This window comes from Caretta caretta, chromosome 5, assembly GCF_965140235.1.
Source record: "Caretta caretta isolate rCarCar2 chromosome 5, rCarCar1.hap1, whole genome shotgun sequence".
Classification (NCBI taxonomy): domain Eukaryota; kingdom Metazoa; phylum Chordata; order Testudines; family Cheloniidae; genus Caretta; species Caretta caretta.
In genome coordinates, this window is record NC_134210.1 from 5,703,578 (window position 1) to 5,717,807 (window position 14,230).

A 14,230-nucleotide genomic window follows, 5' to 3' on the forward strand; every position below is an offset into this window, starting at 1 on the left:
TGAAATGGAGACTAGGGAAGAAGAGAAGCTCTATTGTGCCCAACAATTTGACGACAGTTTATAATGTTAATTGAATAAGTGGGTACAAAAAAGCCACTATCCATGCTATAGATTCTACATTGCACTTATTTTTGCTGCTTGTCTGAACTGACTGAGCTCTGCTTTAACAAAGCTACCAAGTTCTTGTGAGCAGGGGTGGAAGCATTACTCCACCTTCAGAAAAAAAATGCATTTCCATAGTGGGAGTGTTTGTTCATTCTAAGTGTTTGGATCAGAGACGTTCCTTATATACCAGTAGGCTCATTTAAATTGGAGTACGAACTGCTGTTTCTTCTTTCAGAAAGAAACTAAGGGTATGTCTACACTACGGAATAAGGTCGAATTTATAGAAGTCGGTTTTTTAGAAATCGGTTTTATATATTCGAGTGTGTGTGTCCCCACAGAAAATGCTCTAAGTGCATTAACTCGGCGGAGCGCTTCCACAGTACCGAGGCAAGAGTCGACTTCCGGAGCGTTGCACTGTGGGTAGCTATCCCACAGTTCCCGCAGTCTCCGCTGCCCATTGGAATTCTGGGTTGAGATCCCAATGCCTGATGGGGCTAAAACATTGTCGCGGGTGGTTCTGGGTACATATCGTCAGGCCCCCGTTCCCTCCCTCCCTCCGTGAAAGCAAGGGCAGACAATCATTTCGCGCCTTTTTTCCTCAGTTACCTGTGCAGACGCCATACCACGGCAAGCATGGAGCCCGCTCAGGTAACCGTCACCGTATGTCTCCTGGGTGCTGGCAGACGCGGTACGGCATTGCTACACAGTAGCAGCAACCCCTTGCCTTGTGGCAGCAGACGGTACAGTACGACTGGTAGCTGTCATCGTCATGTCCAAGGTGCTCCTGGCCATGTCGGCTGGGAGCGCCTGGGCAGACATGGGTGCAGGGACTAAAGTTGGAGTGACTTGACCAGGTCATTCTCTTTAGTTCTGCCTGCAGTCAGTCCTATTGAACCGTCTTATGGTGAGCGGGCAGGCGATACAGACTGCTAGCAGTCGTACTGTACCATCTTCTGCCGAGCAGCCATGAGATGTGGATGGCATGCAGTCCTTCTGCACCGTCTGCTGCCAGCCAAAGATGTAAAAGATAGATGGAGTGCATCAAAACAAGAAATAGACCAGATTTGTTTTGTACTCATTTGCTTCCCCCCCTCCCCTGTCTAGGGGACTCATTCTTCTAGATCACACTACAGTCACTCACAGAGAAGGTGCAGCGAGGTAAATCTAGCCATGTATCAATCAGAGGCCAGGCTAACCTTCTTGTTCCAATAAGGACAATAACTTAGGTGCACCATTTCTTATTCGAACCCTCCGTGAAGTCCTGCCTGAAATACCCCTTGATGTAAAGCCACCCCCTTTGTTGATTTTAGCTCCCTGAAGCCAACCCTGTAAGCGCCCCTCCCGGCGTCAGAGCAACGGCAAACAATCGGGCATCTGAGAGTGCTGTCCAGAGCAGTCACAATGGAGCACTCTGATGGGGCTAAAACATTGTCGCGGGTGGTTCTGGGTACGTATCGTCAGGCCCCCGTTCCCTCCCTCCCTCCGTGAAAGCAAGGGCAGACAATCATTTCGCGCCTTTTTTCCTGAGTTACCTGTGCAGACGCCATACCACGGCAAGCATGGAGCCCGCTCAGGTAACCGTCACCCTGTGTCTCCTGGGTGCTGGTAGACGCGGTACGGCTTTGCTGCACAGTAGCAGCAACCCATTGCCTTCTGGCAGCAGACGGTGCAATACGATTGGTAGTCGTCCTCATCGTGTCCGAGGTGCTCCTGGCCATGTCGGCTGGGAGCGCCTGGGCAGACATGGGCGCAGGGACTAAAGTTGGAGTGACTTGACCAGGTCATTCTCTTTAGTCCTGCCTGCAGTCAGTCCTATTGAACCGTCTTATGGTGAGCGGGCAGGCAATACGGACTGCTAGCAGTCGTACTGTACCATCTTCTGCCAGGCAGGCAAGAGATGAGGATTGCTAGCAGTCGTATTGTACCATCTTCTGCCAGGCAGGCAAGAGATGGGGATGGCTAGCAGTCGTACTGTACCATCTTCTGCCGAGCAGCCATGAGATGTGGATGACATGCAGTCCTTCTGCACCGTCTGCTGCCAGCCAAAGATGTAAAAGATAGATGGAGTGCATCAAAACAAGAAATAGACCAGATTTGTTTTGTACTCATTTGCTTCCCCCCCTCCCCTGTCTAGGGGACTCATTCCTCTAGGTCACACTGCAGTCACTCACAGAGAAGGTGCAGCGAGGTAAATCTAGGCAAGTGTCAGTCAGAGGCCAGGCTAACCTCCTTGTCCCAATAAGAACAATAACTTAGGTGCACCATTTCTTATTGGAACCCTCCGTGAAGTCCTGCCTGAAATACTCCTTGATGTACAGGCACCCCCTTTGTTGATTTTAGCTCCCTGAAGCCAACCCTGTAAGCCGTGTCGTCAGTCGCCCCTCCCTCCGTCAGAGCAACGGCAGACAATCGTTCCGCGCCTTTTTTCTGTGCGGACGCCATACCAAGGCAAGCATGGAGGCCGCTCAGCTCACTTTGGCAATTAGGAGCACATTAAACACCACACGCATTATCCAGCAGTATATGCAGCACCAGAACCTGGCAAAGCGATACCGGGCGAGGAGGTGACGTCAGCGCGGTCACGTGAGTGATCAGGACATGGACACAGATTTCTCTGAAAGCATGGGCCCTGCCAATGCATGCATCATGGTGCTAATGGGGCAGGTACATGCTGTGGAACGCCGATTCTGGGCTCGGGAAACAAGCACAGACTGGTGGGACCGCATAGTGTTGCAGGTCTGGGACGATTCCCAGTGGCTGCGAAACTTTCGCATGCGTAAGGGCACTTTCATGGAATTTTGTGACTTGCTTTCCCCTGCCCTGAGGCGCATGAATACCAAGATGAGAGCAGCCCTCACAGTTGAGAAGCGAGTGGCGATAGCCCTGTGGAAGCTTGCAACGCCAGACAGCTACCGGTCAGTTGGGAATCAATTTGGAGTGGGCAAATCTACTGTGGGGGCTGCTGTGATGCAAGTAGCCCACGCAATCAAAGATCTGCTGATATCAAGGGTAGTGACCCTGGGAAATGTGCAGGTCATAGTGGATGGCTTTGCTGCAATGGGATTCCTTAACTGTGGTGGGGCCATAGACGGAACCCATATCCCTATCTTGGCACCGGAGCACCAAGCCGCCGAGTACATAAACCGCAAGGGGTACTTTTCGATAGTGCTGCAAGCTCTGGTGGATCACAAGGGACGTTTCACCAACATCAACGTGGGATGGCCGGGAAAGGTGCATGATGCTCGCATCTTCAGGAACTCTGGTCTGTTTCAAAAGCTGCAGGAAGGGACTTTATTCCCAGACCAGAAAATAACTGTTGGGGATGTTGAAATGCCTATATGTATCCTTGGGGACCCAGCCTACCCCTTAATGCCATGGGCTCATGAAGCCGTACACAGGCAGCCTGGACAGTAGTCAGGAGCTGTTCAACTACAGGCTGAGCAAGTGCAGAATGGTGGTAGAATGTGCATTTGGACGTTTAAAGGCGCGCTGGCGCAGTTTACTGACTCGCTTAGACCGCAGCGAAACCAATATTCCCACTGTTATTACTGCTTGCTGTGTGCTCCACAATATCTGTGAGAGTAAGGGGGAGACGTTTATGGCGGGGTGGGAGGTTGAGGCAAATCGCCTGGCTGCTGGTTACGCGCAGCCAGACACCAGGGCGGTTAGAAGAGCACAGGAGGGCGCGGTACGCATCAGAGAAGCTTTGAAAACCAGTTTCATGACTGGCCAGGCTACGGTGTGAAAGTTCTGCTTGTTTCTCCTTGATGAAACCCCCCGCCCCTTGGTTCACTCTACTTCCCTGTAAGCTAACCACCCGCCCCTCCTCCCTTCAATCACCGCTTGCAGAGGCAATAAAGTCATTGTTGCTTCACATTCATGCATTCTTTATTCATTCATCACACAAATAGGGGGATGACTACCAAGGTAGCCCAGGAGGGGTGGTGGAGGAGGGAAGGAAAATGCCACACAGCACTTTAAGCACAGCACTTTAAAAGTTTACAACTTTAAAATTTATTGAATGACAGCCTTCTTTTTTTTGGGCAATCCTCTGTGGTGGAGTGGCTGGTTGGCCGGAGGCCCCCCCACCGCGTTCTTGGGCGTCTGGGTGTGGAGGCTATGGAACTTGGGGAGGAGGGCGGTTGGTTACAGAGGGGCAGCAGTGGCAGCCTGTGCTCCAGCTGCCTTTGCTACAGCTCAACCATACACTGGAGCATACTGGTTTGGTCCTGCAGCAGCCTCAGCATTGAATCCTGCCTCCTCTCATCACGCTGCCGCCACATTTGAGCTTCAGCCCTCTCTTCAGCCCGCCACTTACTCTCTTCAGCCCGCCACTTACTCTCTTCAGCCCGCCACTTCTCCTCCCGGTCATTTTGTGCTTTCCTGCACTCTGACATTATTTGCCTCCACGCATTCGTCTGTGCTCTGTCAGTGTGGGAGGACAGCATGAGCTCGGAGAACATTTCATCGCGAGTGCGTTTTTTTTTCTTTCTAAGCTTCACTAGACTCTGGGAAGGAGAAGATCCTGTGATCATTGAAACACATGCAGCTGGTGGAGCAAAAAAAAAGGGACAGCGGTATTTAAAAAGACACATTTTATAAAACAGTGGCTACACTCTTTCAGGGTAAACCTTGCTGTTAACATTACATACATAGCACATGTGCTTTCGTTACAAGGTTGCATTTTGCCTCCTCCCACCGCGTGACTACCCCCTCAACCTTCCCCCCTCCCTGTGGCTAACAGCGGGGAACATTTCTGTTTAGCCACAGGCAAACAGCCCAGCAGGAATGGGCTCCTCTGAGTGTCCCCTGAAGAAAAGCACTCTATTTCAACCAGGTGACCATGAATTATATCTCACTCTCCTGAGGATAACACAGAGAGATAAAGAACGGATGTTGTTTGAATGCCAGCAAACATACACTGCAATGCTTTGTTCTACAATGATTCCCGAGTACGTGTTACTGGCCTGGAGTGGTAAAGTGTCCTACCATGAAGGACGCAATAAGGCTGCCCTCCCCAGAAACCTTTTGCAAAGGCTTTAGGACTACATCTAGGAGAACCGCAAATGCCAGGGCAAAGTAATCCTTTCACATGCTTGCTTTTAAACCATGTATAGTATTTTAAAAGGTACACTCACCAGAGGTCCCTTCTCCGCCTGCTGGGTCCAGGAGGCAGCCTTGGGTGGGTTCGGGGGGTACTGGCTCCAGGTCTAGGGTGAGAAACAGTTCCTGGCTGTCGGGAAAACCGGTTTCTCCGCTTGCTTGCTGTGAGCTATCTACAACCTCCTCATCATCATCATCTTCTTCGTCCCCAAAACCTGCTTCCGTATTGCCTCCATCTCCATTGAAGGAGTCAAACAACACGGCTGGGGTAGTGGTGGCTGAACCCCCTAAAATGGCATGCAGCTCATCATAGAAGCGGCATGTTTGGGGCTCTGACCCAGAGCGGCTGTTCGCCTCTCTGGTTTTCTGGTAGGCTTGCCTCAGCTCCTTCAGTTTCACGCGGCACTGCTTCGGGTCCCTGTTATGGCCTCTGTCCTTCATGCCCTGGGAGATTTTCACAAAGGTTTTGGCATTTCGAAAACTGGAACGGAGTTCTGATAGCACGGATTCCTCTCCCCAAACAGCGATCAGATCCCGTACCTCCCGTTCGGTCCATGCTGGAGCTCTTTTGCGATTCTGGGACTCCATCATGGTCACCTGTGCTGATGAGCTCTGCATGGTCACCTGCAGCTTGCCACGCTGGCCAAACAGGAAATGAGATTCAAAAGTTCGCGGTTCTTTTCCTGTCTACCTGGCCAGTGCATCTGAGTTGAGAGTGCTGTCCAGAGCGGTCACAATGGAGCACTCTGGGATAGCTCCCGGAGGCCAATACCATCGAATTGTGTCCACAGTACCCCAAATTCGAGCCGGCAACGTCGATTTAAGCGCTAATCCACTTGTCAGGGGTGGAGTAAGGAAATCGATTTTAAGAGCCCTTTAAGTCGAAATAAAGGGCTTCATTGTGTGGACGGGTGCAGGTTTACATCGATTTAACGCTGCTAAATTCGACCTAAAGTCCTAGTGTAGACCAGGGCTGAGCTGTACCTGACCACACTACAGTTTTGAAGGCAGCCCTGAAGAGGGCTGCTTTCAAAAAGCAGGTATGCAAGATCTGCATCAAAAGTTGCCAATATATTATGGCCTTAAAAGGAAGACTTCCACCACAAGGCATAATAAAGTGTCTAGAGGACATCCATGTAAGTACCTGCTGATACGCATACATTAAGCTACACTTGAACAGCATCTTTTGGACAAAAAGATCCAGGAGAGAGAGAGAGAGAGAAAGTGGAACATAACTTTACAGAGCACAGCAACACTACGTAAGTTTGACAGGATTCCAGGTTCCAGTACCCCGGATCTTCCTCATATGGAAAGACCAAGGAGTCAGATGTTAGGGAAATGACCTCAAAAGTATGTGAGCAATGGTATGTGCAGTGCTCACTGCTTGATGTTTACTGGGACACTGATCCTCAAAAAAAAAAAAGAAGTCAGTCTGCATTTGGATGAGGGATTTAGCATTTCATTTTGGATACTTTTATCAGGATTGGGAAAAGAGTAATCAAGTACCCCTAATGACAGGATTGAAAATCCTCTAGCTTTTATTATAAAAAAGAATGGTTATAAGCAAATCAGATACAAAAACAGCCCATGCAGCCTAGATAATGGCATGTGCTGCAGTGTGTGTATATCCCACAATCAATTATGTATTAGGCTTTGCAGCATAGGTAATAACCCATTATTTTACAGATGGAACAGAAGCACAATAAACAAACTTACAAGGCAGTATGTCCAATTATACCTAAAGGTAAAACACAGTTCATTTGCTCTTCAGCTGTGATTAGAGTTGATTTTAATACAGCTAGAGCAATAAAAACAGATTAATGATCTTGAGAGTCTGCATCATTAGTTCATTATCCTGTGCAGTTCAGTTGTTTAACGCAAAAAAGCCACAACAGCAAGATTTTAGTTTGCAAATTAAACATGTACTAGAAAGTCAGATTGGTCAGCATTTGCCATAGGACGTTAAAACTGTTTAATGTTAAAATGAAGCTGTTCCTTATTAAGTCAAGACTGGATCTAAAACAACTGAATACAGCAAACTAATAAAGACATTTTTGTATATTCTTAGATTTTCACCAATGAAATCATGAAGCCAGACATGAACTATGCTTTAAAGTTACCGAAAAATTAAGAGGGACACTAGAGGTTTGCTACAGGGCCAGATTTTAGATAACCATTTCAGATTAAGTTCCTTAGGTGAAAAAGGGAAGGTAAAGGAAACAGCAGCCTGCCCCATTTGATTACTAGAGAATCTGTGCTGGTGGAGATCAAACCCTTGGATCCTTATTCACACCAGTACATATTATTGTTAGACCTTTCGGTTACAGGTAAGTAGTAGCAGTTAAGAACAAAGGAATTCTGCACCCTCTAGCCAAAGCAGTTCCAGAAATGAAACTTATTTGTAAACAAACAGGAGTCTATCAGCAAGACAGAAAAAAAATGCATAAAGTAAGTATTTGATGGCTTGTATCCCATCTGTCCACACTAGTAGAAACACTTAAAAAGATTAGAAAGGAATACAAAATCCTGTAGCCTACCTTTGCCTTTAAACAACCATGCTCAAAACACTAGCATAACTGTGTGTTTGGGAAGAGGGGAAAATGCAGATAAGAGAAAACAAAGGTGGGGTCTTCTGCTAGGCTTTAAACAGAGCAATATCATAATAAAAATAATCTTTTCTAATGACTTCTAACAGCTATTCAGTAAAACTGAACTCTGATCACTCTGCCCTGGGAGCCCTCTACCATTCTGTACAAACAAGGGAAAAAAAGGAAGGAGAAATTCTATAATCCAAGGAAACAAAGACTGAAAAGTCTCACTGGTCTCAACAGTATGGGCATTTCTCAAGTCTACAGGAAAAAAGAATGTCTTTTCAAAGTTTACAGATGCCCAAAGGAAGATGAGGAAACCTTTCGCTGGGGACTTCTGAGTAACAGGCAGGCCACCTAATGTATATGATGACAGACTTCAAGAAAGGTGGGGACAAAAAGTAAAAAATCTGGGGCCAGGTGGTGAGAGAGACAAGTCCTCTTGGAAGTTTGGAGACACCTATAAGGCAGGTCTGGGCATTACATAACCAGGAAGGTTTGACATCCACCTCAATGATACAAGTTGTAATTCAAAATTTTGGGGATTTCAGCACTAAATATCAACAAATTTAAAATTGATCTTAGGAAACAAGCAATTCATAAGCAACCTCTGGAAATAACTGCTAAGCAATATCAAGGCCAAAAGCTTAGCAGGATTCAAAAAAGGATTAGACATTTATATGGATAATAAGAACATCCACAGTTATATCATCTAGGATAAAAGTTTATAAAAAGGATTAAAGGGATACCAACTCTCATGCTTCAGGACACATGTCAGCAACTAACTGCAGGGCCATATAAGTTTCAGGAAACCTTAGTGATTGGAATGGAGCACTGGAAGCTATCCCATTGTTCTACAAATTGTAATTAAACAATTTACTAAGGGCTAGTATACAAAAACTTGAGCTGATTTAATTAAGTCAGTTCCCTTCAACTAAAAATAACTAGATGATTTAAAAGTGTGTGGGGACAGTTATTTCGGAGTAAAAGCGGCTCAGTCAACCAACTTTGCCTAAATCAACTGTAACCACTTTCATTCACCGACTTGCAGCAAAATAACTAAACAGGCTTAAAGGTAATACCTTGTTATTTCAGTGCAATTTTTTGTGTGTAGACCAGCCCTAAATCTGAATGTACTACAATGCAACATGACATTTTTAGGATTCAAGGGAGCACTTCAGTGCTGATGTCAGTGATTACGTGTCATTTGGGGCTTGTCTAGACTAGGTTTCTAAAGACGAACCTTTAAAAGCCTAAGCGGTTCAACCTCACCCTGCCTTCGCGGTTTTAAAAGGCATTAGCTAAAACGTTCTTAAAATGTACCCTTTACCCACCTTGTCTGTAATTTCACTTTGGTCAGAGTGTTCTTTTGTTAATGAATAAGAAGTTGGATTTATAATTGTTGTTCAACATCCCGTGTGCTTTTACAAGGGGTGCTTTATAAAAAAAGATCATTTAAACAAGATTTTAGTCACTGGAAGCACTGAAGTTCACCAAGCAGCAGTGTTCCTTCTAATTTTTCCCCACACATGTGCGGAATGAATTTTGTTATGTGCCCCAATATGGAGATGTGTGACGTATCACCTCCATATTCATGTGGCAGAGGTAGGGCTGAGGGGTTGGGTGCAGAAGGGCAAGGGCTCAAGCTGGGGGTGCAGGCTCTGGAATGGGGCTGGGATGAGGACTCCCCCCCAGCCCTCTCCCCTGGCTGCAGCAGGGCGGGGCTGGGAGAGAGGCATCTCTCCCCACCACAGCCCTCAGTGCCTGCATGGCACTCAATAGGCTGCTGCGCATCCACGCAGCTTAGAGCGAACTTAGCCAAGCAGAAGTAAGGGTTTGTTAATATTGCCATCAGATCTTGTTTCAGACAAGTTTAAACACTTACGTCTGACACCTGGGAGTCTGTGTGCTCATCCCACATGCAAGGTTCTTTAGTGACATTTAAAGCATGGGTTATCCATCTTTTTAAAATATTTAGTTTCTGCTGCTCTTTAGCAGCTTACCTCTCTTCATAGCTACAGAAAGCCACTTAAATTTGCTGTTAGACATGAAGTAAAGCGGGCCCTTTTGGAATTCTGATAAAGGAGTTTTAATCATCAAATTAGTGCCAGCTGAAATATCAGATTCTGGAAAAAGCATGTGGTAAGAGCATGGAATATTCTTGTGCACCGTTTCAGTGAGATCTGGTATACCAAGGTTCACATCACCCCAGAGCCTAGTGTCAAGTATGCCATGTTTTTTGTATCGCTTTTCACCATTTTAATAGAAAGTGCAAGATAAATACCATACAAAGTTCAAAACAAGATTACTGGACCAAATGAATCTGAATAGGTCACTCTACTATCAACAGAAGGTAAGCTTTACATGTTATGTCCAGGCCTTCTACCAAGAATTGTAACTAAAAGCCTACAAAAATATTAAGAACTCTTGTAAAACCTGAGGCAGCATGATCTAAACAGGCAGAGCACAAGCTCAAGTCAGAACATCTGAGTTACAGTCCTAGACCAGCCACACTCTCACTGTTCAATTTTAGGCATTTATTGAAATTTTTAACTTATATGGATTTGCACATCTTACTTTTAGATGTGACTTTTGAAAATGGGTCTTTGGCACTTTTACTGTAGGGCCTAATTTTCACGCTTACTGAGCACTCACATATTCAACTGAAGTTCATGGCAGCAGCAGATTCTCAGTTCCTCTGGAAAAAAATTAGTTTTTTTAATGCCTCTGCATCGACAATACCTTCTTTAATTATCTGTATTACCATAGCAACTGGAAACCTGAGTCATGTACCAGGATGCAACTGTGATAGGCACTGTACAAACACAGGACAAAAAGATGGCCCCCGCCCTAAAGAATTTATAATCTAAACGTAAGCCAAGAGACTGACTGATCTAGACAGACAGATGGGGGAATACAAGGAAACAATGAGACAACAGTGGTCAGCATAACAAGCAGCGGTCTCTGCACACCAACAGCCTAACCGGTGTCAAGTCTTTTGCAGGCCTCGTAGCAAAAGAGAGTTTTGAGGAGGGACTCAAAGGTTAACAATGAGGTAGCTTTGCTGATATTTACTGGGATCTCCTCCCAAGCATGTAGAGCAGACATATGAGAAAGCACAAAGTTTAACACGTGGGTAGTGGAGGCTGCCATCATGGCTGATCAGAGGCAAGCACCAATAGCTCAACAGCAAATGGGAGATGAAGTGGGGACTAACTATAAAGGGCCTTGAAAGTTAATAAAAGCAGCTTTGTGAATTGTGACAACTGGGCCTACAAATGTACATGAGTTGTGAGCTCAACTGTAAGAAGTCTGCTGCTTGCCGGGGGGCTAAGATTCACGATGTGACGGAGAGACTGCCGAGACTCATCAAGCCCTCGGATCGCTACCCCTTTCTGCTTCTCCACGTGGGCACCAATGATACTGCCAAGAATGACCTTGAGCGGATCACTGGGGACTATGTGGCTCTAGGAAGAAGGATAAAGGAGTTGGAGGCGCAAGTGGTGTTCTCGTCCATCCTCCCCGTGGAAGGAAAAGGCCTAGGTAGGGAGCGTCGAATCGTGGAAGTCAACGAATGGCTACGCAGCTGGTGTCGGAGAGAAGGCTTTGGATTCTTCGACCATGGGATGGTGTTCCAAGAAGGAGGAGTGCTAGGCAGAGACGGGCTCCACTTAACGAAGAGAGGGAAGAGCATCTTCGCGAGCAGGCTGGCTAACCTAGTGAGGAGGGCTTTAAACTAGGTTCACCGGGGGAAGGAGACCAAAGCCCTGAGGTAAGTGGGAAAGCGGGATACCGGGAGGAAGCACAGGCAGGAATGTCTGTGAGGGGAGGGCTCCTGCCTCATACTGGGAATGAGGGGCGATCAACAGGTTATCTCAAGTGCTTATATACAAATGCACAAAGCCTTGGAAACAAGCAGGGAGAACTGGAGGTCCTGGTGATGTCAAGGAACTATGACGTGATCGGAATAACAGAGACTTGGTGGGATAACTCACATGACTGGAGTACTGTCATGAATGGTTATAAACTGTTCAGGAAGGACAGGCAGGGCAGAAAAGGTGGGGGAGTAGCACTGTATGTAAGGGAGCAGTATGACTGCTCAGAGCTCCGGTACGAAACTGCAGAAAAACCTGAGTGTCTCTGGATTAAGTTTAGAAGTGTGTGCAACAAGAGTGATGTAGTGGTGGGAGTCTGCTATAGACCACCGGACCAGGGGGATGAGGTGGATGAGGCTTTCTTCCGGCAGCTCACGGAAGCTACTAGATCGCATGCCCTGATTCTCATGGGTGACTTTAATTTTCCTGATATCTGCTGGGAGAGCAATACAGCGGTGCATAGACAATCCAGGAAGTTTTTGGAAAGCGTAGGGGTCAATTTCCTGGCGCAAGTGCTAGAGGAGCCAACTAGGGGGGGCGCTTTTCTTGACCTGCTGCTCACAAACCGGGTAGAATTAGTGGGGGAAGCAAAAGTGGATGGGAATCTGGGGGGCAGTGACCATGAGTTGGTTGAGTTCAGGATCCTGACGCAGGGAAGAAAGGTAAGCAGCAGGATACGGACCCTGGACTTCAGGAAAGCAGACTTCGACTCCCTCAGGGAACGGATGGCCAGGATCCCCTGGGGGACTAACTTGAAGGGGAAAGGAGTCCAGGAGAGCTGGCTGTATTTCAAAGAATCCCTGTTGAGGTTACAGGGACAAACCATCCCGATGAGTCGAAAGAATAGTAAATATGGCAGGCGACCAGCTTGGCTTAATGGTGAAATCTTAGCGGATCTTAAACATAAAAAAGAAGCTTACAAGAAGTGGAAGGTTGGACATATGACCAGGGAAGAGTATAAAAATATTGCTCGGGCATGTAGGAATGAAATCAGGAGGGCCAAATCGCACCTGGAGCTGCAGCTAGCCAGAGATGTCAAGAGTAACAAGAAGGGTTTCTTCAGGTATGTTGGCAACAAGAAGAAAGCCAAGGAATGTGTGGGCCCCTTACTGAATGAGGGAGGCAAACTAGTGACAGAGGATGTGGAAAAAGCTAATGTACTCAATGCTTTTTTTGCCTCTGTTTTCACGAACAAGGTCAGCTCCCAGACTGCTACGCTGGGCATCACAAAATGGGGAAGAGATGGCCAGCCCTCTGTGGAGATAGAGGTGGTTAGGGACTATTTAGAAAAGCTGGACGTGCACAAGTCCATGGGGCCGGACGAGTTGCATCCGAGAGTGCTGAAGGAATTGGCGGCTGTGATTGCAGAGCCATTGGCCATTATCTTTGAAAACTCGTGGCGAACCGGGGAAGTCCCGGATGACTGGAAAAAGGCTAATGTAGTGCCAATCTTTAAAAAAGGGAAGAAGGACGATCCTGGGAACTACAGGCCAGTCAGCCTCACTTCAGTCCCTGGAAAAATCATGGAGCAGGTCCTCAAAGAATCAATCCTGAAGCACTTGCATGAGAGGAAAGTGATCAGGAACAGCCAGCATGGATTCACCAAGGGAAGGTCATGCCTGACTAATCTAATCGCCTTTTATGATGAGATTACTGGTTCTGTGGATGAAGGGAAAGCAGTGGATGTATTGTTTCTTGACTTTAGCAAAGCTTTTGACACGGTCTCCCACAGTATTCTTGTCAGCAAGTTAAGGAAGTATGGGCTGGATGAATGCACTACAAGGTGGGTAGAAAGCTGGCTAGATTGTCGGGCTCAACGGGTAGTGATCAATGGCTCCATATCTAGTTGGCAGCCGGTATCAAGTGGAGTACCCCAAGGGTCGGTCCTGGGGCCGGTTTTGTTCAATATCTTCATAAATGATCTGGAGGATGGTGTGGATTGCACTCTCAGCAAATTTGCGGATGATACTAAACTGGGAGGAGTGGTAGATACGCTGGAGGGGAGGGATAGGATACAGAGGGACCTAGACAAATTGGAGGATTGGGCCAAAAGAAATCTGATGAGGTTCAATAAGGATAAGTGCAGGGTCCTGCACTTAGGACGGAAGAACCTAATGCACAGCTACAGACTAGGGACCGAATGGCTAGGCAGCAGTTCTGCGGAAAAGGACCTAGGGGTGACAGTGGACGAGAAGCTGGATATGAGTCAGCAGTGTGCCCTTGTTGCCAAGAAGGCCAATGGCATTTTGGGATGTATAAGTAGGGGCATAGCGAGCAGATCGAGGGACGTGATCGTCCCCCTCTATTCGACATTGGTGAGGCCTCATCTGGAGTACTGTGTCCAGTTTTGGGCCCCACACTTCAAGAAGGATGTGGATAAATTGGAGAGAGTCCAGCGAAGGGCAACAAAAATGATTAGGGGACTGGAACACATGAGTTATGAGGAGAGGCTGAGGGAGCTGGGATTGTTTAGCCTGCAGAAGAGAAGAATGAGGGGGGATTTGATAGCTGCTTTCAACTACCTGAAAGGGGGTTCCAAAGAGGATGGCTCTAGACTGT

At 47.1% G+C, this 14,230-nt stretch overlaps 2 protein-coding genes across 2 annotated transcripts in view; both read right to left on the bottom strand.

Annotated features, from left to right (window-relative positions):
* Window positions 1–14,230, bottom strand: part of UBE2R2 (ubiquitin conjugating enzyme E2 R2) — a 104,695-nt gene that overhangs the window by 64,987 nt on the left and 25,478 nt on the right. The window lies entirely within an intron of this gene.
* LOC125636991 (uncharacterized) lies at window positions 4,094–5,839 on the bottom strand. The gene is made up of 2 exons (XM_048850962.2): window positions 5,244–5,839; window positions 4,094–4,654 (listed from the first exon to the last, which is right to left on the bottom strand). Exons 1-2 carry the CDS (start codon window positions 5,824–5,826, stop codon window positions 4,296–4,298), a joined length of 942 nt encoding a protein of 313 aa, XP_048706919.2. The 5' UTR covers window positions 5,827–5,839; the 3' UTR covers window positions 4,094–4,295.

What these genes read in the sequence shown, in the direction of transcription:
- LOC125636991 (XM_048850962.2), bottom strand. Translation starts at nt 5,826, where the DNA reads ATGCAGAGCTCATCAGCACAGGTGACCATGATGGAGTCCCAGAATCGC. An exon ending in AGGCGGAGAAGGGACCTCTG is followed by an intron (nt 4,655 to 5,243) that starts GTGAGTGTACCT and finishes TTGCTCCACCAG; the next exon opens with CTGCATGTGTTTCAATGATC.